At 45.5% G+C, this 14,672-nt stretch overlaps 1 protein-coding gene across 1 annotated transcript; it reads right to left on the reverse strand.

Moving 5' to 3' along the window:
• Positions 1–12,558: 12,558 nt before the first annotated feature.
• Positions 12,559–13,294, reverse strand: LOC103649049 (uncharacterized). Its single transcript, XM_020549036.1, has 2 exons — positions 12,926–13,294; positions 12,559–12,838 (listed from the first exon to the last, which is right to left on the reverse strand). Exons 1-2 carry the CDS (start codon positions 13,292–13,294, stop codon positions 12,572–12,574), a joined length of 636 nt encoding a protein of 211 aa, XP_020404625.1. The 3' UTR covers positions 12,559–12,571.
• Positions 13,295–14,672: the final 1,378 nt, after the last annotated feature.

A 14,672-nucleotide genomic window follows, 5' to 3' on the forward strand; every position in this document is an offset into this window, starting at 1 on the left:
TGAGATACTCCTTTTAATTTTATTCACAGCTCTTGTTAGATGTTGTAGTGAGATGGTCGTCGGTTTTGTCGTTGTGCATACGTTTGTAAGTAGGCATGTGCACGAGTATGTTTTTGGCGTAGATTAAATGTACGTGGAGGAAAAAGTGGTACGCATGTGTATGGTAGTCGTGATTGTGTTAACTTGAACAAAGAGTCTCAACTACATGTCGTGCTATGGTTGTATTTGAGATTGTAAGTTATAAGAGTTGCGCGATATGAGGTTCGATCGATGTAGTTAATATGGATTGGACTGTAGAGAGGTGGTGACATGCCGAAGTAGTCATTGCTTTCTCTGCGGTTAAGTCGAGGTCATGTGTGATGACGCTATTTACGTGGTGAATGCGTTTGTTAAATGAATATGGTAATTTTAGTGCACTAAATGATTTGGATAAAAATTATAAGTCTACTTGCTAGTCCTCATTTAATTAATTTAACTCTAAAAAATGGTAAAGTGCTAGAATGATTCAAGTCTCTAGAATGCGGCAATTCTTGAATTATATAGAAGCTGGAATTTATTGATTGCTGTTTTGGGCTGCACGTATTATTTTCATTGTGCTGTTTGTTTGATAAACCAAATCATGTTTTCTGTAGAAAAGTCATATAGAAGAGTTGTAGATAACATGATTATCTTGCTTGTACTAAAATTTGACAGCCATAAAACTGATCGTTTAGGAGTTGTGCTTTTCACAAGCCCAGCACCTGAATCTGTCGAATTTCTGAACAGATTTCAGAAATTGCAATGGTTGCTTAAGTTAATATTGAAATAAGTTATTGGTGGTCACAAGAAAGTTGTAGATAACTCTATCATCTTACTTGGGTTAAAATTTGACAGCCATAGGTCTGACAGTTTAGGAGTTATGATTTTTACAAATTCAGTGACTGAATCTGTCCAAATTCTGTACAGATTTCAGAAACTGCATTGTTTGCCTAATGTAATGTTAGAATCAGTCCTTGTCGATTATAAGAAAGTTGTAGATGCCTTTATAATCTTGCTTGTGTTAAAATTTCATAACCACATGCCTGATAGTTTAAGAGTTATGAATTTTACAAACTGCTTGTTGTGTTCTGTCCACCGTCAGAATAGATTTCGAAAATTGTGTTGTTTGATTTAGTTAAACATTGAATCACTTCTGGGTGATTATAAAAGTTGTGTAGTACTATTGCTGAGCTTTCCAAAAAGTCTTGGATCACTCTTTTTGGTGATCTGAAGATTAAGTTATGGATGTTTAAAGTCTGAAGACTGAATCTGTCCAAATCTGGACAGCAAAGCCTTCTAGTGTCTTTTATCCTTAGTTAAATATTGAATCACCTTGAGATGTTTATAAATGATATGTAGGCAATTTAATTACCTTTTCAGAAAGTCTAAGATCAAATTGTTTGGATGTCTGAATCTTTAGTTGTGAATTTTTGAAGTTGCAAGTCTGAATCTTTCCAAATCTGGACAAAGCTGCTGTGATTGCACCTTTTGACATTGCTAAGTGCTGAATCAGATTGACTTAAAAATATCAAAGCTGTAGAGCCCTTTGTAAGCTTTCCAGAAAGTCCTAGTTTGCTATGTTTGGATTAATATTTGAAAAAGTTATGTTTAAAACAAGTAACTGCTGTGTTGTTGTCCCAAAAATCTGCAAATGCGCATTTGATTGTTTAGTTCACCTTTTGGCTAAAAATGTTTAGTTAGCACTTAACGGATATAGACTTGTAATGTCTAAACTTAGGTTAACATACGTTCCATGATTAATGTGCTTGCTTGCTGTAGTTGATTGTGATATAGGAGTTCCGTAGTTAGTGATGCCTATGTCGTATTCAAGCTTACGTCGTCTTGGTTGGACTTGTGTGGTCGGTGACGCTTTTGCGCAGTCAATAGGAGAACTAATGAAAAGCCGTATCCAAATAAATAAAATGTGCGTGCTTGTGATGTTGTAATTGTGTTGCGTAAATAAATAACATGTTGTCATCTTTTTAATGGTGTTAATGTTGAACGTCGATAATGTGTAGATAACTAAAGCGAACATGTGGTTGTTCCGGTGTCTTCCATTTTATTGTTTAGTTCGCCACTGTGTCCTTGTATGTCTTGTGCTACTTTTGTGCTACTTTCATTATATTCATACATATGCATCTTGCATCTCATTTAGGACCGAGAGATGATGATCGAGCCAGTGATGTGGTGCCAACCACAAGATGTAGTTGGTGGACGACCTGAAGAATGGTGGACTTACCCAGTGGATGCTCGCCAAGCGAGTACCCACCCCAACAAACACTATCTAAGTGTCAAATTAAAGGCAAGCCCCGGTTTTATGCATAACCGTTATATATGCTATTTTACTGCACTTAATGTTTGTAGGTTTGTACTGTGCACTTAAGTGTAGGAGTTGCCTGAAACCCTAGTTGCATGAACTTAGGATTCCTTTTTGAGATGGATACTAGTATGCTAGGTCGAGTAGCTGCTTTGCTAATTAGGGATCTCGGTAGAAGTCGAGTGATTTTTCTAGCACTCGCGCGAGGTCAGGAATTGGTTGTATCCATTTTGATAACAGAATGATGATGGTCTGTGGACACGGGTCCATGGGGACGCGTGGTCTATGAGATGAAAATTGGAATAAGGATTAACGTGCGGATACCTGTGTCAAGTGTTTGAACGTACTAAACACATGCCGAGAAATATGGTAAATCGGTAAGCCTAGTACCTGAGTGAACCTGCCCGCAGACTTTACCCCTCACGCGACCTGAGACGTGGTCTCCCATTCCGGTTATGGTGGGTACAAGTGCGGTCACTGCACGACGGCAGTCGGAGTCAGTGAGGCATTGTACGCCAAGGCGGTGAGCCCTGATCTGTTGCCAGGGAATCGATGGGGACGGTTGATGTGTGTGGGGACGGAGTGCCCCTGCACGTCGTGTGTTTAGGTTTACCTTGCAAGGATAAAAACTCGATTCGAATCGTCTGCTTCTCGCAGCTAATGAGACTGCTTGATCCATTGTACTACATTGAGTAATAAGTGGAAATGAGTTGATTGGCAAAAGATGTTGATTGCTAAAAATGTTTGATACCATGTATGAGTAGCTAGGTACTCATCTAGTTTAAAAAGGAGCATACTAAAACTTGAAAAGCTAAAACTTGAGTTTAGACTCAGCTAGTGCTTTTGGCAAACCAAACCCTTCAGCCAAACAGCTGCATGTCTAGAGGTAGAGGAGTAGACTCCTCACACCGGGTAAGTCTAGATGAGTATTAGTATACTTAGCCTTGCTTGTGGCATAATTTTTGCAGGTACCCCTTAGGGTGATTGGTTGCTAGTGTGACTTGGCCTCCATCCCTGCCACCGGGATAGACAGTCGAGTGGGTTACTGCTTCCACAGGAGAGGACCAGGAGGAGTAGCGTGGCCAGGCTTCGCCATGTTACTCGGTTTTCTCCGTTAGTTATTTCCGCTGCATTAAAAATTTATGGTTATTATTTATTAAACTCCGATAATGTAATCACTAATGATACTTATTAAATTTAGGGTATTATGCTTTATTGTATTTCTCTGTGCCTCACCTTCGAGTGAGCTAGTGGTATTCGATCCTGGGTAAGTGGCCTTGTCGGACTAGATCCGAGGGACTGACGGGTTATTCCGGTTTAAGTGTGTTGCTGCCCTTGCGGGTGTGACTTGGGCACTTAAGCTGGAATAATCCGGGTGGTTCTGCCACAACCTGGCCCCCCTGGGATGTAGGCTCGATGTGTCGAGGCTAGATACCAGCATACCTAAGGAAGAGTTGGTGTCCCGGCCTCCAGGAGGTAGCCTCGACTAGGACATATACTTGCACACAGCTTCGGTTACGAAGTGTTAGTAGCACACCCATTAGGACCCATCATCTGGTATCAGCCATCCTTTGATTCATGCAATAGGACATGCGGGATTTGGCCTGGGAAGCCAAGCCGTGTGCCCGGACCCCCTGAATCACAGTTCCAGATACTAGGACACCCATCGCAGAGTGGTGAAGTGTGTAGGCTTACGGTACGGGACCAGGCTAAGCGGCTACACGGCTCTGGACCACCCCAGGGGACGTGCGTCCATTCTCTAGAACCGGACCCTAGGTTCTCGAACCCACAGGGCTATAGTTCCAAATACTAGGATACCCACCGCAGAGTGGTGGAGCATGCAGGCTTAGGGTGCGGAACCAAGCTAAGCGGGTACACAACTTTAGACCACCCTAGGAGACGAGTACCCATTCTCTAGAACTGGCCCCCAGGTTGTCGGACCCCCTGCTTTCGTAGAGGGGTCCTAAACTGCAAGCCTGGCTACTCAATTCGGATGTCATCATACCAGCAAGGGTGGGAGACCGTATGGGTGGGTTAGATAAAAAATAATAATATCTGGAATCTGTAGTAGAATAAAACCATCACAGGGGCACATCTGAGGGGGGTAAATTCATTCCTTATAACTTGACATGCATGAGTGTAGACCAACAGGTCGGGCTTATGAGGGCGGACCTCACCGGGCTGGCGTACACGTATGCACAACCTAATTACAAGAAGAAATCATAACCCCTCGGACTTGCTTCTGTGGGTAGGACTTACAGGAATGCTCTATGTTCCAGGGATTGGGAAGAGGCACCCCTTCAGCTGTGGCGAGGAGGGCACTCCTGGGTCGGCATGCTTCTGTCACCTTGAAGGGTCCTTCCCAACTGGGGGAGAGTTTGTGGAGCCCTTCTCGATTCAGTACTCGCCGTAGGACTAGGTCCCAAACCCCGAGCACCCTACTATGCACGATCCACTGGCGGTGGCGCCCGAGCGCTTAGTTGTATCGTGCATTTTAGTTCGCCGCTTGCCATATGCGTTTGTTGATGAAGTCCACGTCCTTACGCCGTAGCTATCCCTGCATAGACTTGTTAAAATACTGGACCCGTGAGGAGCCCATAAGGGTTTCCGGGGGAAGGCAGGCTTCAGCCCCGTAGACTAGGAACAACGGGGTCTCCTCAGTGGCCGGACTAGTTGTCATCGCCGGAGTCGGAGTCTCCGGTGAAAACATCCTTTAGGACCCCCTCAGGTGACTGATACCTGAAAGGGAAATAGGGTCAAACCTTTTTCTAAATCATTTTGGTGGTTGAATTGCCCAACACAAATAATTGGACTAACTAGTTTGCTCTAGATTATAAGTTCTACAGGTGCCAAAGGTTCAACAAAAACCAATAAAAAGTCCAAGAAAGGGTTCAAATAGAAAGGAGCAAAACCAACCGAAGGCTGCCCTGGTCTGGCGCACCGGACTGTCCGGTGCACCAGGGTGGATCAACTCCAACTTGCTAGCTTCGGGAATTTGGGGAGCCACTCCGCTATAATTCACAGGACTGTCCGGTGTAGCACCGGACTGTCCGGTGTGCCATGCGGAGCAACGGCTAACAGCGCCAACGGTCGTCTGCAAAAGTGTACAATGCGTGAACAGTGCGCGGACAGAGCGCGCAGAGTCAGAGCAGGCGCTAGAAGGCGCACCGGACAGTGAACAGTGACTGTCTAGTGCACCACCGGACTGTTCGGTGGCCCCACCTGTCAGAGCTCCAACGGTCGAACCCTACCAGTCGGGTGACGTGGCTGGCGCACCGGACAGTGTCCGGTGCGCCCGTCGAGAGACAGCCTCCCCAACGGCCACTTTGGTGGTTGGGGCTATAAATACCCCTCAACCACCACACTTCAAGCCATCCAAGTTTTCAGCCAACACATTCAATACAAGAGCTAGTGCATTCAATACAAGACACAAATAGATTGAATCAAAATCTCTCCAAGTCCCAATTCCACTCAAAGCAATTAGTGACTAGAAGAGAGAGTTTTGTCGTGTTCTTTTGTGCTCTTGCGCTTGGATCGCTTTTCTTCTTCCCCATTTCTTATTCCCAAGACATTTTTAATCAAAGCAAGAGACACTAATTGTGTGGTGGTCCTTGTGGGGACTAAGTGTCCCAATTGATTGAGAAGAGAAGCTCACTCGGTCTAAGTGACTGTTTGAGAGAGGGAAAGGGTTGAAAGAGACCCGGTCTTTGTGACCACCTCAACGGGGAGTAGGTTTGCAAGAACCGAACCTCGGTAAAACAAATCACCGTGTCATTTGCTTTATTCACTTGTGATTTGTTTTTCGCCCTCTCTTTCGGACTCGATTATATTTCTAACGCTAACCCCGGCTTGTAGTTGTGCTTAAACTTTATAAATTTCAGATTTGCCTATTCACCCCCCCCTCTAGGAGACTTTCAATTGGTATCAAAGCCCGGTACTTCATTAGAGCCTAACCGCTCGAAGTGATGCCGGGAGCTCACGCCAAGAAGGAAATGGTGACCGGCGAGAAGCCCGCCACAAGCCACGGGAAAGCTCCATCGGGAGAGTCCGGCAACAAAAAGGAGGAGTCACCTCCCCGCGTCAAGTCACACCGTAGTGGCGACAAGAAGAAGAAAATGAAGAAGGTGGTCTACTATGAGACCGACTCTTCGCTGCCTTCCACCTTCGGCTCCGACACGCCATCCGTCACTTCTAGGCGCCATGAGAGCAAGAAGTTTAGTAAGATCCCATTACGCTACCCTCGCATTTCTAAACATACTCCTTTACTTTTCATCCCATTAGGCAAACCACCGGCTTTTAATGGTGAAGATTATTCTAGGTGGAGTGAAATGATGAAATATCACCTAACTTCACTCCACACAAGCATATGGGACATTGTTGAATTTGGAGCACAGGTACCATCCATAGGGGATGAAGATTATGATGCGGACGAAGTCGCCCAAATCCAACACTTCAATAAGGTGCAAGGGTTGAAAAGTGCCAAAGAGATTTGGGACGTACTAAAGACCACGCACGAAGGAGACGAGGTGACCAAGATCACCAAGATGGAAACGATCAAGGGGGAGCTCGGTCGATTTATGCTCAACCAAGGAGAGGAGCCACAAGCCATGTACAATCGGCTCAAGACCTTGGTGAACCAAGTGCACAACCTCGAGAGCACAAAATGGGATGACCATGAAATGGTCAAGGTTATTCTAAGATCACTTGTATTTCTCAATCATACACAAGTTCAATTAATTCGTGGTGATTCTAGATACAAGCTAATGTCTCCCGAGGAGGTTATAGGGAAGTTTGTGAGCTTTGAGTTGATGATCAAAGGCTCCAAACAAATCATCGAGCGAGGCACCTCCTCCACACCTGAAGTGCAACCTGTTGCCTTCAAAGCAATAGAGGAGAAGAAAGAAGAGTCTACATCAAGTAGACTCCCCATCGACGCCTCCTAGATCGACAACGAGGAAATGGCGCTCATCATCAAGAGCTTCCGCCAAATCCTCAAGCAAAGGAGGGGGAAGGACTACAAGCCCTGCTCCAAGAAAGTTTGCTACAAGTGTGGTAAGCCTGATCATTTCATTGCTAAATGTCCATTATCAAGTGATAGTGACAGGGGCGACGACAAGAAGGGAAGAAGGAAGGAGAAGAAGAAGTATTACAAGAAGAAGGGCGGCGATGCCCACGTGTGTCGGGAGTGGGACTCCGATGAGAGCTCCACCGACTCCTCCTCCGACGAGGATGCCGCAAACATCGCCGTCAACAAGGGTATCCTCTTTCCAAACATCGGCCACAAGTGCCTCATGGCAAAGGATGGCAAAAAGAAGGTAAAATCTAGAGCCTCCACTAAATATGCAACATCTAGTGACGAGGAAAACTCTAGCGATGATGAAGATAATTTGCTTGCCCTTTTTGCAACCTAAACATGCAACAAAAAGAAAAATTAAATGAATTGATAGGTGCTATTCATGAGAAGGATGAACTCTTGGATAGCCAAGAGGACTTCCTTATTAAAGAAAACAAAAAGCATGTTAAGGTTAAAAATGATTATGCTCAGGAAGTACAAAAATGTGAAAAATTAACTTGTGAACTAAGCACTTGCCATGATACTATTTCCAACCTTAGAAATGAGAATGCTAAATTATTTGCTAAGGTTGAGAATTTAAATGTTTGTGATGATCCTCTTGTCAAACTTAAAAATGATAATGCTAATTTGATTGCTAAGATTGACAAGTTGAATGAATCAATTGCTAGCCTTAAGATATAAAATGATAAATTGATTACAAAGGCTAAAAATTTAAATGTTTGCAATGATATTGTTTCTAATCTTAGAAATGAAAATGTCATGTTACATGCTAAGATTGATGAATTAAATGTTTGCAAACCCTCTACATCTACCATTGAGCATGTTACTATTTGTACTAGATGTAGAGATATTAATGTTGATGCTATTCATGATCACATTGATATGATTAAACAACAAAATGATCATATAGCAAAATTAGATGCTAAAATTGCCGAGCATGAATTAGAGAATGAAAAATTTAAATTTTCTCGTAGTATGCTTTATAATGGGAGACGCCGTGCCATTAAGGATGGCATTGGCTTCCAACAGGGAGGCAATGTCAAGCTCAATGCCCCTAAAAGATTGTCTAATTTTGTCAAGGGCAAGGCTCCCATGCCTCAGGATAACGAGGGCTATATTTTATATCCTGCTGGTTATCCTGAGGATAAGATTAGGAGAATTCATGCTAAGAAGACTCATTTTGTTTCTCACCATGCTTTTATTTATAAGAATGAGGCTTCTAGCTCTAGGCGTTCTACCCATGTTAAAATGCCTAAAAAGAAATCTCCTATTGCATCAAATGATCATAACATTTCATTTAAGACTTTTGATGCTTCATATGTTTTAACTAACAAATCAGGCAAAGTAGTTGTCAAATATGTTGGGGCCAAACACAAGGGCTCAAAGACTTGTGTTTGGGTACCCAAGGTGCTTGTTTCTAATGTCAAAGGACCCAAGACCATTTGGGTACCTAAGAACAAGGCCTAAACTTGTTTTGTAGGTTTATGCATCTGGGGGCTCAAGTTGGATCATTGATAGCGGGTGCACAAACCACATAACTGGGGAGAAAAGGATGTTCTCCTCCTACGAGAAAAACCATGATCCCCAACGAGCTATCACATTCGGGGATGGAAATCAAGGTTTGGTCAAAGGACTTGGTAAAATTGCTATATCACCTGACCACTCTATTTCCAATGTTTTTCTTGTAGATTCTTTAGATTACAATTTGCTTTCAGTTTCTCAATTATGCAAAATGGGCTACAATTGTCTTTTTACGGATATAGGTGTTATTGTCTTTATAAGAAGTGATGATTCAATAGCATTTAAGGGAGTGTTAGAGGATCAGCTATACTTAGTTGATTTTAATAGAGCTGAACTCGACACTTGCTTAATTGCTAAGACTAACATGGGTTGGCTCTAGCATCGCCGACTAGCCCACGTTGGGATGAAGAATCTTCATAAGCTTCTAAAGGGAGAGCACATTTTGGGATTAACAAATGTTCATTTTGAGAAAGACAGGATTTGTAGCGCATGTCAAGCAGGGAAGCAAGTTGGTGTTCATCATTCACACAAGAACATCATGACGACTGACAGGCCGCTTGAGCTACTCCACATGGATCTATCCGGCCCAATTGCTTACATAAGCATCGGCGGGAGTAAGTACTGTCTAATTATTGTGGATGACTATTCTCGCTTCACTTGGGTGTTCTTTTTGCAAGAAAAATCCCAAACCCAAGAGACCTTAAAGGGATTCTTAAGACGGGCTCAAAACGAGTTCGGTTTAAGACTCAAGAAAATAAGAAGCGACAACGGAACAGAGTTCAAGAACTCTCAAATTGAAGACTTTCTTGAGGACGAGGGCATCAAGCATGAGTTCTCTTCGCCCTACACACCACAACAAAATGATGTAGTGGAGAGGAAGAATAGAACTCTACTTGACATGGCGAGGACCATGCTTGATGAGTACAAGACTTCGGACCGGTTTTGGGCGGAAGCAATCAACACCGCTTGCTACGCCATCAACCGTCTCTACCTTCACCAAATCTCAAGAAGACATCGTATGAACTCCTCACCGGTAAAAAGCCAAATGTTTCATATTTTAGAGTCTTTGGTAGCAAATGCTTTATTCTTGTTAAGAGAGGTAGAAAATCCAAATTTGCTCCTAAGACTGTAGAAGGCTTTTTACTAGGATATGATTCAAACACAAGGGCATATAGTGTCTTTAACAAATCCACTGGACTAGTTGAAGTTTCTTGTGACATTGTGTTTGATGAGACTAACGGCTCTCAAGTAAAGCAAGTTGATCTTGATGAGCTAGATGATGAAGAGGCTCCGTGCGTCGCGCTAAGGAACATGTCCATTAGGGATGTGTGTCCTAAGAAATCCGAAGAGCCTCCACATGCACAAGATCAACCATCATCTTCAAATCAAGCATCTCCACCAACCCAAGATGAGGATCAAGCTCAAGATGATAAAAATGAAGATCAAGAAGAGCCACCTCAAGAGGAGGACAATGATCAAGGGGGAGATGCCAATAATCAAGACAAGGAAGATGATGAGGATCCAAGACCGCCACACCCAAGAGTCCACCAAGCGATACAATGAGATCACCCCGTGAACTCCATCCTCGGCGATATTCATAAGGGGGTAACCACTCGATCTCATGTCGCTCATTTTTGTGAATATTACTTTGTTGTGTCTTCTATTGAGCCATACAGGGTAGAAGATGCGTTAAGAGATTCGAATTGGGTATTGGCGATGCAAGAGGAACTCAACAATTTCACGAGGAATGAGGTATGGCATCTTGTTCCACGTCCTAATCAAAATGTTGTAGGAACCAAGTGGGTCTTCCGCAACAAGAAAGATAAGCATGGTGTGGTGACAAGGAACAAAGCCCGACTTGTAGCCAAGGGATATTCACAAGTCGAAGGTTTGGATTTCGGTGAAACCTATGCACCCGTAGCTAGGCTTGAGTCAATTCGTATATTACTTGCCTATGCTACTTACCATGGCTTTAAGCTCTATCAAATGGACGTGAAAAGTGCCTTCCTCAATGGACCAATCAAGGAGGAGGTCTATGTTGAGCAACCTCCCGACTTTGAAGATAGTGAGTACCCTAACCATGTATATAAACTCTTTAAGGCGCTTTATGGGCTCAAGCAAGCCCCAAGAGCATGGTATGAATGCCTAAGAGATTTTCTTATCGCTAATGGCTTCAAAGTCGGAAAAGTCGATCCTACTCTCTTTACTAAAACAATTGCAAATGATTTGTTTGTATGCCAAATTTATGTTGATGATATCATATTTTGGTCTACTAACAAATCTACTTGTGAAGAGTTTAGTAGGATCATGGTTCAAAAATTCGAGATGTCTATGATGGGGGAGTTGAAGTATTTCTTAGGATTTCAAGTCAAGCAACTCCAAGAGGGCACCTTCATCAGCCATACGAAGTACATTCAAGACATACTCACTAAGTTTGGAATGAAGGATGCCAAGCCCATCAAGAAACCCATGGGAACCAATGGGCATCTTGACCTCGACACAGGAGGTAAATCCGTAGATCAAAAGGTATACCGGTCGATGATAGGTTCTTTACTCTATTTATGTGCATCTCGACCGGATATTATGCTTTCCGTATGCATGTGTGCAAGATTCCAAGGCGATCCTAAGAAAGTTCACCTTAGGGCCGTGAAACGAATCTTGAGATATTTAGTTCATACACCTAAGTTTGGACTTTGGTACCCCAAGGGATCCACTTTTGATTTAATAGGTTATTCAGATGCTGATTGGGCAGGGTGTAAAATTGATAGAAAGAGCACATCAGGGACTTGCCAAGTTCTTGGGAAGATCCCTGGTGTCTTGGGCTTCAAAGAAACAAAATTCAGTAGCTCTTTCTACCGCCAAAGCCATGTACATTGTCGTAGGCCATTGTTGCCCGCAATTGCTTTGGATGAGGCAAACCCTTAGGGACTATGGCTACAAATTAACCAAAGTCCCTCTCCTATGTGATAATGAGAGTGCAATCCGCATGGCGGATAATCCCGTTGAGCACAGTCGCACTAAGCACATAGCCATTCGGTATCACTTTTTGAGGGATCACCAACAAAGGGGGGATATCGAGATTGCTTATGTTAGCACTAAAGAACAATTAGCCGATATCTTTACCAAACCATTAGATGAGAAAACTTTTACCAAACTTAGGCATGAGCTAAACATTCTCGATTCTAAGAATTTTGATTGATATTTTGCACACATAGCTTATTTATGTACCTTTGATCACCTCTCTTTCGAGATAATTGCTATTATGGAAGAAGAGAGAAGGGGATTCGACGAAATGGAGGCCTTGGCGTTGGCTTCTATATTTTGGAGACGTAGACGACAGACAAACTCCAAAATGGATGTGAGACAGCACTTGGGGCTGCGTAAACAGATATAAGTGTCCTGTCACCGTTTACCGTCCCCGTGCGCAGACGCCGTCTGGCGTTGTCTCTGTCGCTTCTCCTCCGTCGCGGAATTGGAGTGCAGAGTGCTCTTGGGGTGGCTTGCGTCTCCGTCTCCTCTTGCGGCTCCTTCTTCGACGCGGCGCTGGAGCTGTCGCCGCGGATGGAGGCCGCCCTGGAGCTGCGGTCGCGCGCGTTCCTCGCGCTGTGTCGCTACAGCGAGGTCGCGGAGATGCTCCGCGATTACATCCCCAGCCGCGGCAAGTCGTGCTCTGGCGAGGACACCTCCTCGTCCTCGTCGGCGTCCCTCTTGTCCACTGGCTCCGGTGATCTCGGCACGATCTCCCGCGCCAAACTCTTCTCGCCCGACCGCCACCGCTCCGACGACGCGGAACCTGACGCTCGCCCCGTCCGCTCCTTCTGCTGCTTCGACATCTCCGAGCTCAAGCGCCGCGTCCTTGCCGGCCTCTCCAAGAACCCGAGCACCGGTACCCAGTGGAGGTACGGGACCTTGAGCATTGCACGAATTGGTGCCTTGATTTGGCGAGAATGAGAATCCGACCGACCGGTTTCCTGATGGTTGATGCCCACGTCCACGTACAGGTACTTGGTCCTCGGCCAAGCTTGGTTCCACCTCGGCCTCATCGAGGACGCTATGGTGCTGCTGCAGACCGGCCGCCGCCTCGCTTCGGTGGCGTTCCGCCGCGAGAGCGTGTGCTGGTCGGACGACAGTTTCTCGTCGTCGTCGTCCTCCGCGACCGCCGCGACTCCCTGCGTCCCGTCCGGCAAGACATCCAGCTCCGGTTCGGCGTTCATAATCCCAACGACGGAGTCGGAGGCCGTGTCCCAGCTCCTGGCGCACGTGAAGCTCCTGCTCCGGCGCCGAGCGGCTGCCATGGCCGCGCTGGACGCTGGCCTCTCGGCCGAGGTCGTGCGCCATGCGGCGCACCTCGAGTCCCTGTCCATCGACCCGGGCCGCCACTTGCTGTACTCCTACTCCGCCGCCGCGCACGGATTCGTGGCGGCGCTGCTACCGGTCCCCGAGGTGCTCCAGGTTGTGCCGGACGAGATGTTCCAGCTCCACACCACGCGCTTCCCAGAGTTCTTGGGCCTTCTCACGCCGGCCTACCGGCCTGCCATGGGCAATCTGGAAGCGGCCACGCACGACGTGGTCATAGGGGTTCTTGACACCGGCGTATGGCCAGAGTCGCCGAGCTTCGCGGGCGGCAACCTGCCGCCATCGCCGGCTCGCTGGAAGGGGGTGTGCGAGGCTGGCGTGGATTTCCCGTCGAGCTTGTGCGGGAGGAAGCTGGTGGGCGCGTGCAGCTTCTCGCGCGGCCTCCGTGCGGCAAACGGCGGCGCAATAGGCGTGGGGAAGAGGACGTTCAGGTCGGCCCGGGACAGGGACGGGCACGGCACGCACACGGCGACCACGGCGGCTGGCGCGGTGGTGGCGAACGCAAGCCTGCTCGGGTACGCCACGGGGACGGCGAGGCGTGCAACATCGACTCCAATTCCGCGACGGAGGAGAAGCGACGGAGACAACGCCAGACGGCGTCTGCGCACGGGGACGGTAAACAGTGACAGGATACTGATATCTGTTTACGCAGCCCCAAGTGCTGTCTTGTATCCATTTTGGAGTTTGTCTGTCGTCTGCGTCTCCAAAATATAGAAGCCAACGCCAACGCCTCCATTTCGTCGAATCCCCTGCTCTCTTCTTCCATAATGGCAATTATCTCCTCTCTTTCATGTGCTATGACTAATGTGGTTTTCAAGTGTATTTCATGCTAAGTCATAGATTGAAAGGGAAATGGAGTCCTCAGCGAAGACAAGGCTTCCACTCCACTCCACCGAATTATTCATCCTTCGCCGTCACTCTGCACCGCTCTCCAATTTGGTATAATCTTCACTCATATATTATTTTCCAAAGGGGGAGAGAAAGTAATTAAGGGCTTATATTTCACTCACAAAGTATCCGTTTTTGGCGATTCATGCCAAAGGGGGAGAAAGTATTAGCCCAAAGCAAAAGGACCGCACCACCACCAATTTCAAAAATGTGTAAATGTAGTCTTTCAATTGGTATTAAAGAAGTTTTTCAATTGGTATCTTATTTTTGATATAATTTCAAATTGGTATGACCTCCTTCAAAATTAATATCTAAAACCCTCTTGAGCACTAAGAGGAGAATTTCATTAAGGGGGAGTTTTGTTTAGTCAAAGGAAAAGCATTAGAAACAGGGGGAGAAAATTTCAAATCTTAAAAATGCTTCTCGAAATCTTATTCATATACCTTTGACTATTTGCAAAAAGACTTTGAAAAAGAATTTCCAAAAAATTTGCAAAAA

The sequence above is a fragment of the Zea mays genome, chromosome 2 (genome assembly GCF_902167145.1).
Source record: "Zea mays cultivar B73 chromosome 2, Zm-B73-REFERENCE-NAM-5.0, whole genome shotgun sequence".
NCBI lineage: Eukaryota > Viridiplantae > Streptophyta > Magnoliopsida > Poales > Poaceae > Zea > Zea mays.

Bases quoted from the DNA above. Each gene is read 5' to 3' on its own strand.
- LOC103649049 (XM_020549036.1), bottom strand. From the start codon at position 13,294: ATGGACAGGGACTCGAGGTGCGCCGCATGGCGCACGACCTCGGCCGAG. The intron at 12,839-12,925 runs GTGGACGTGGGC...GCAATGCTCAAG, and splicing joins CGAGGACCAAGTACCTGTAC to GTCCCGTACCTCCACTGGGT.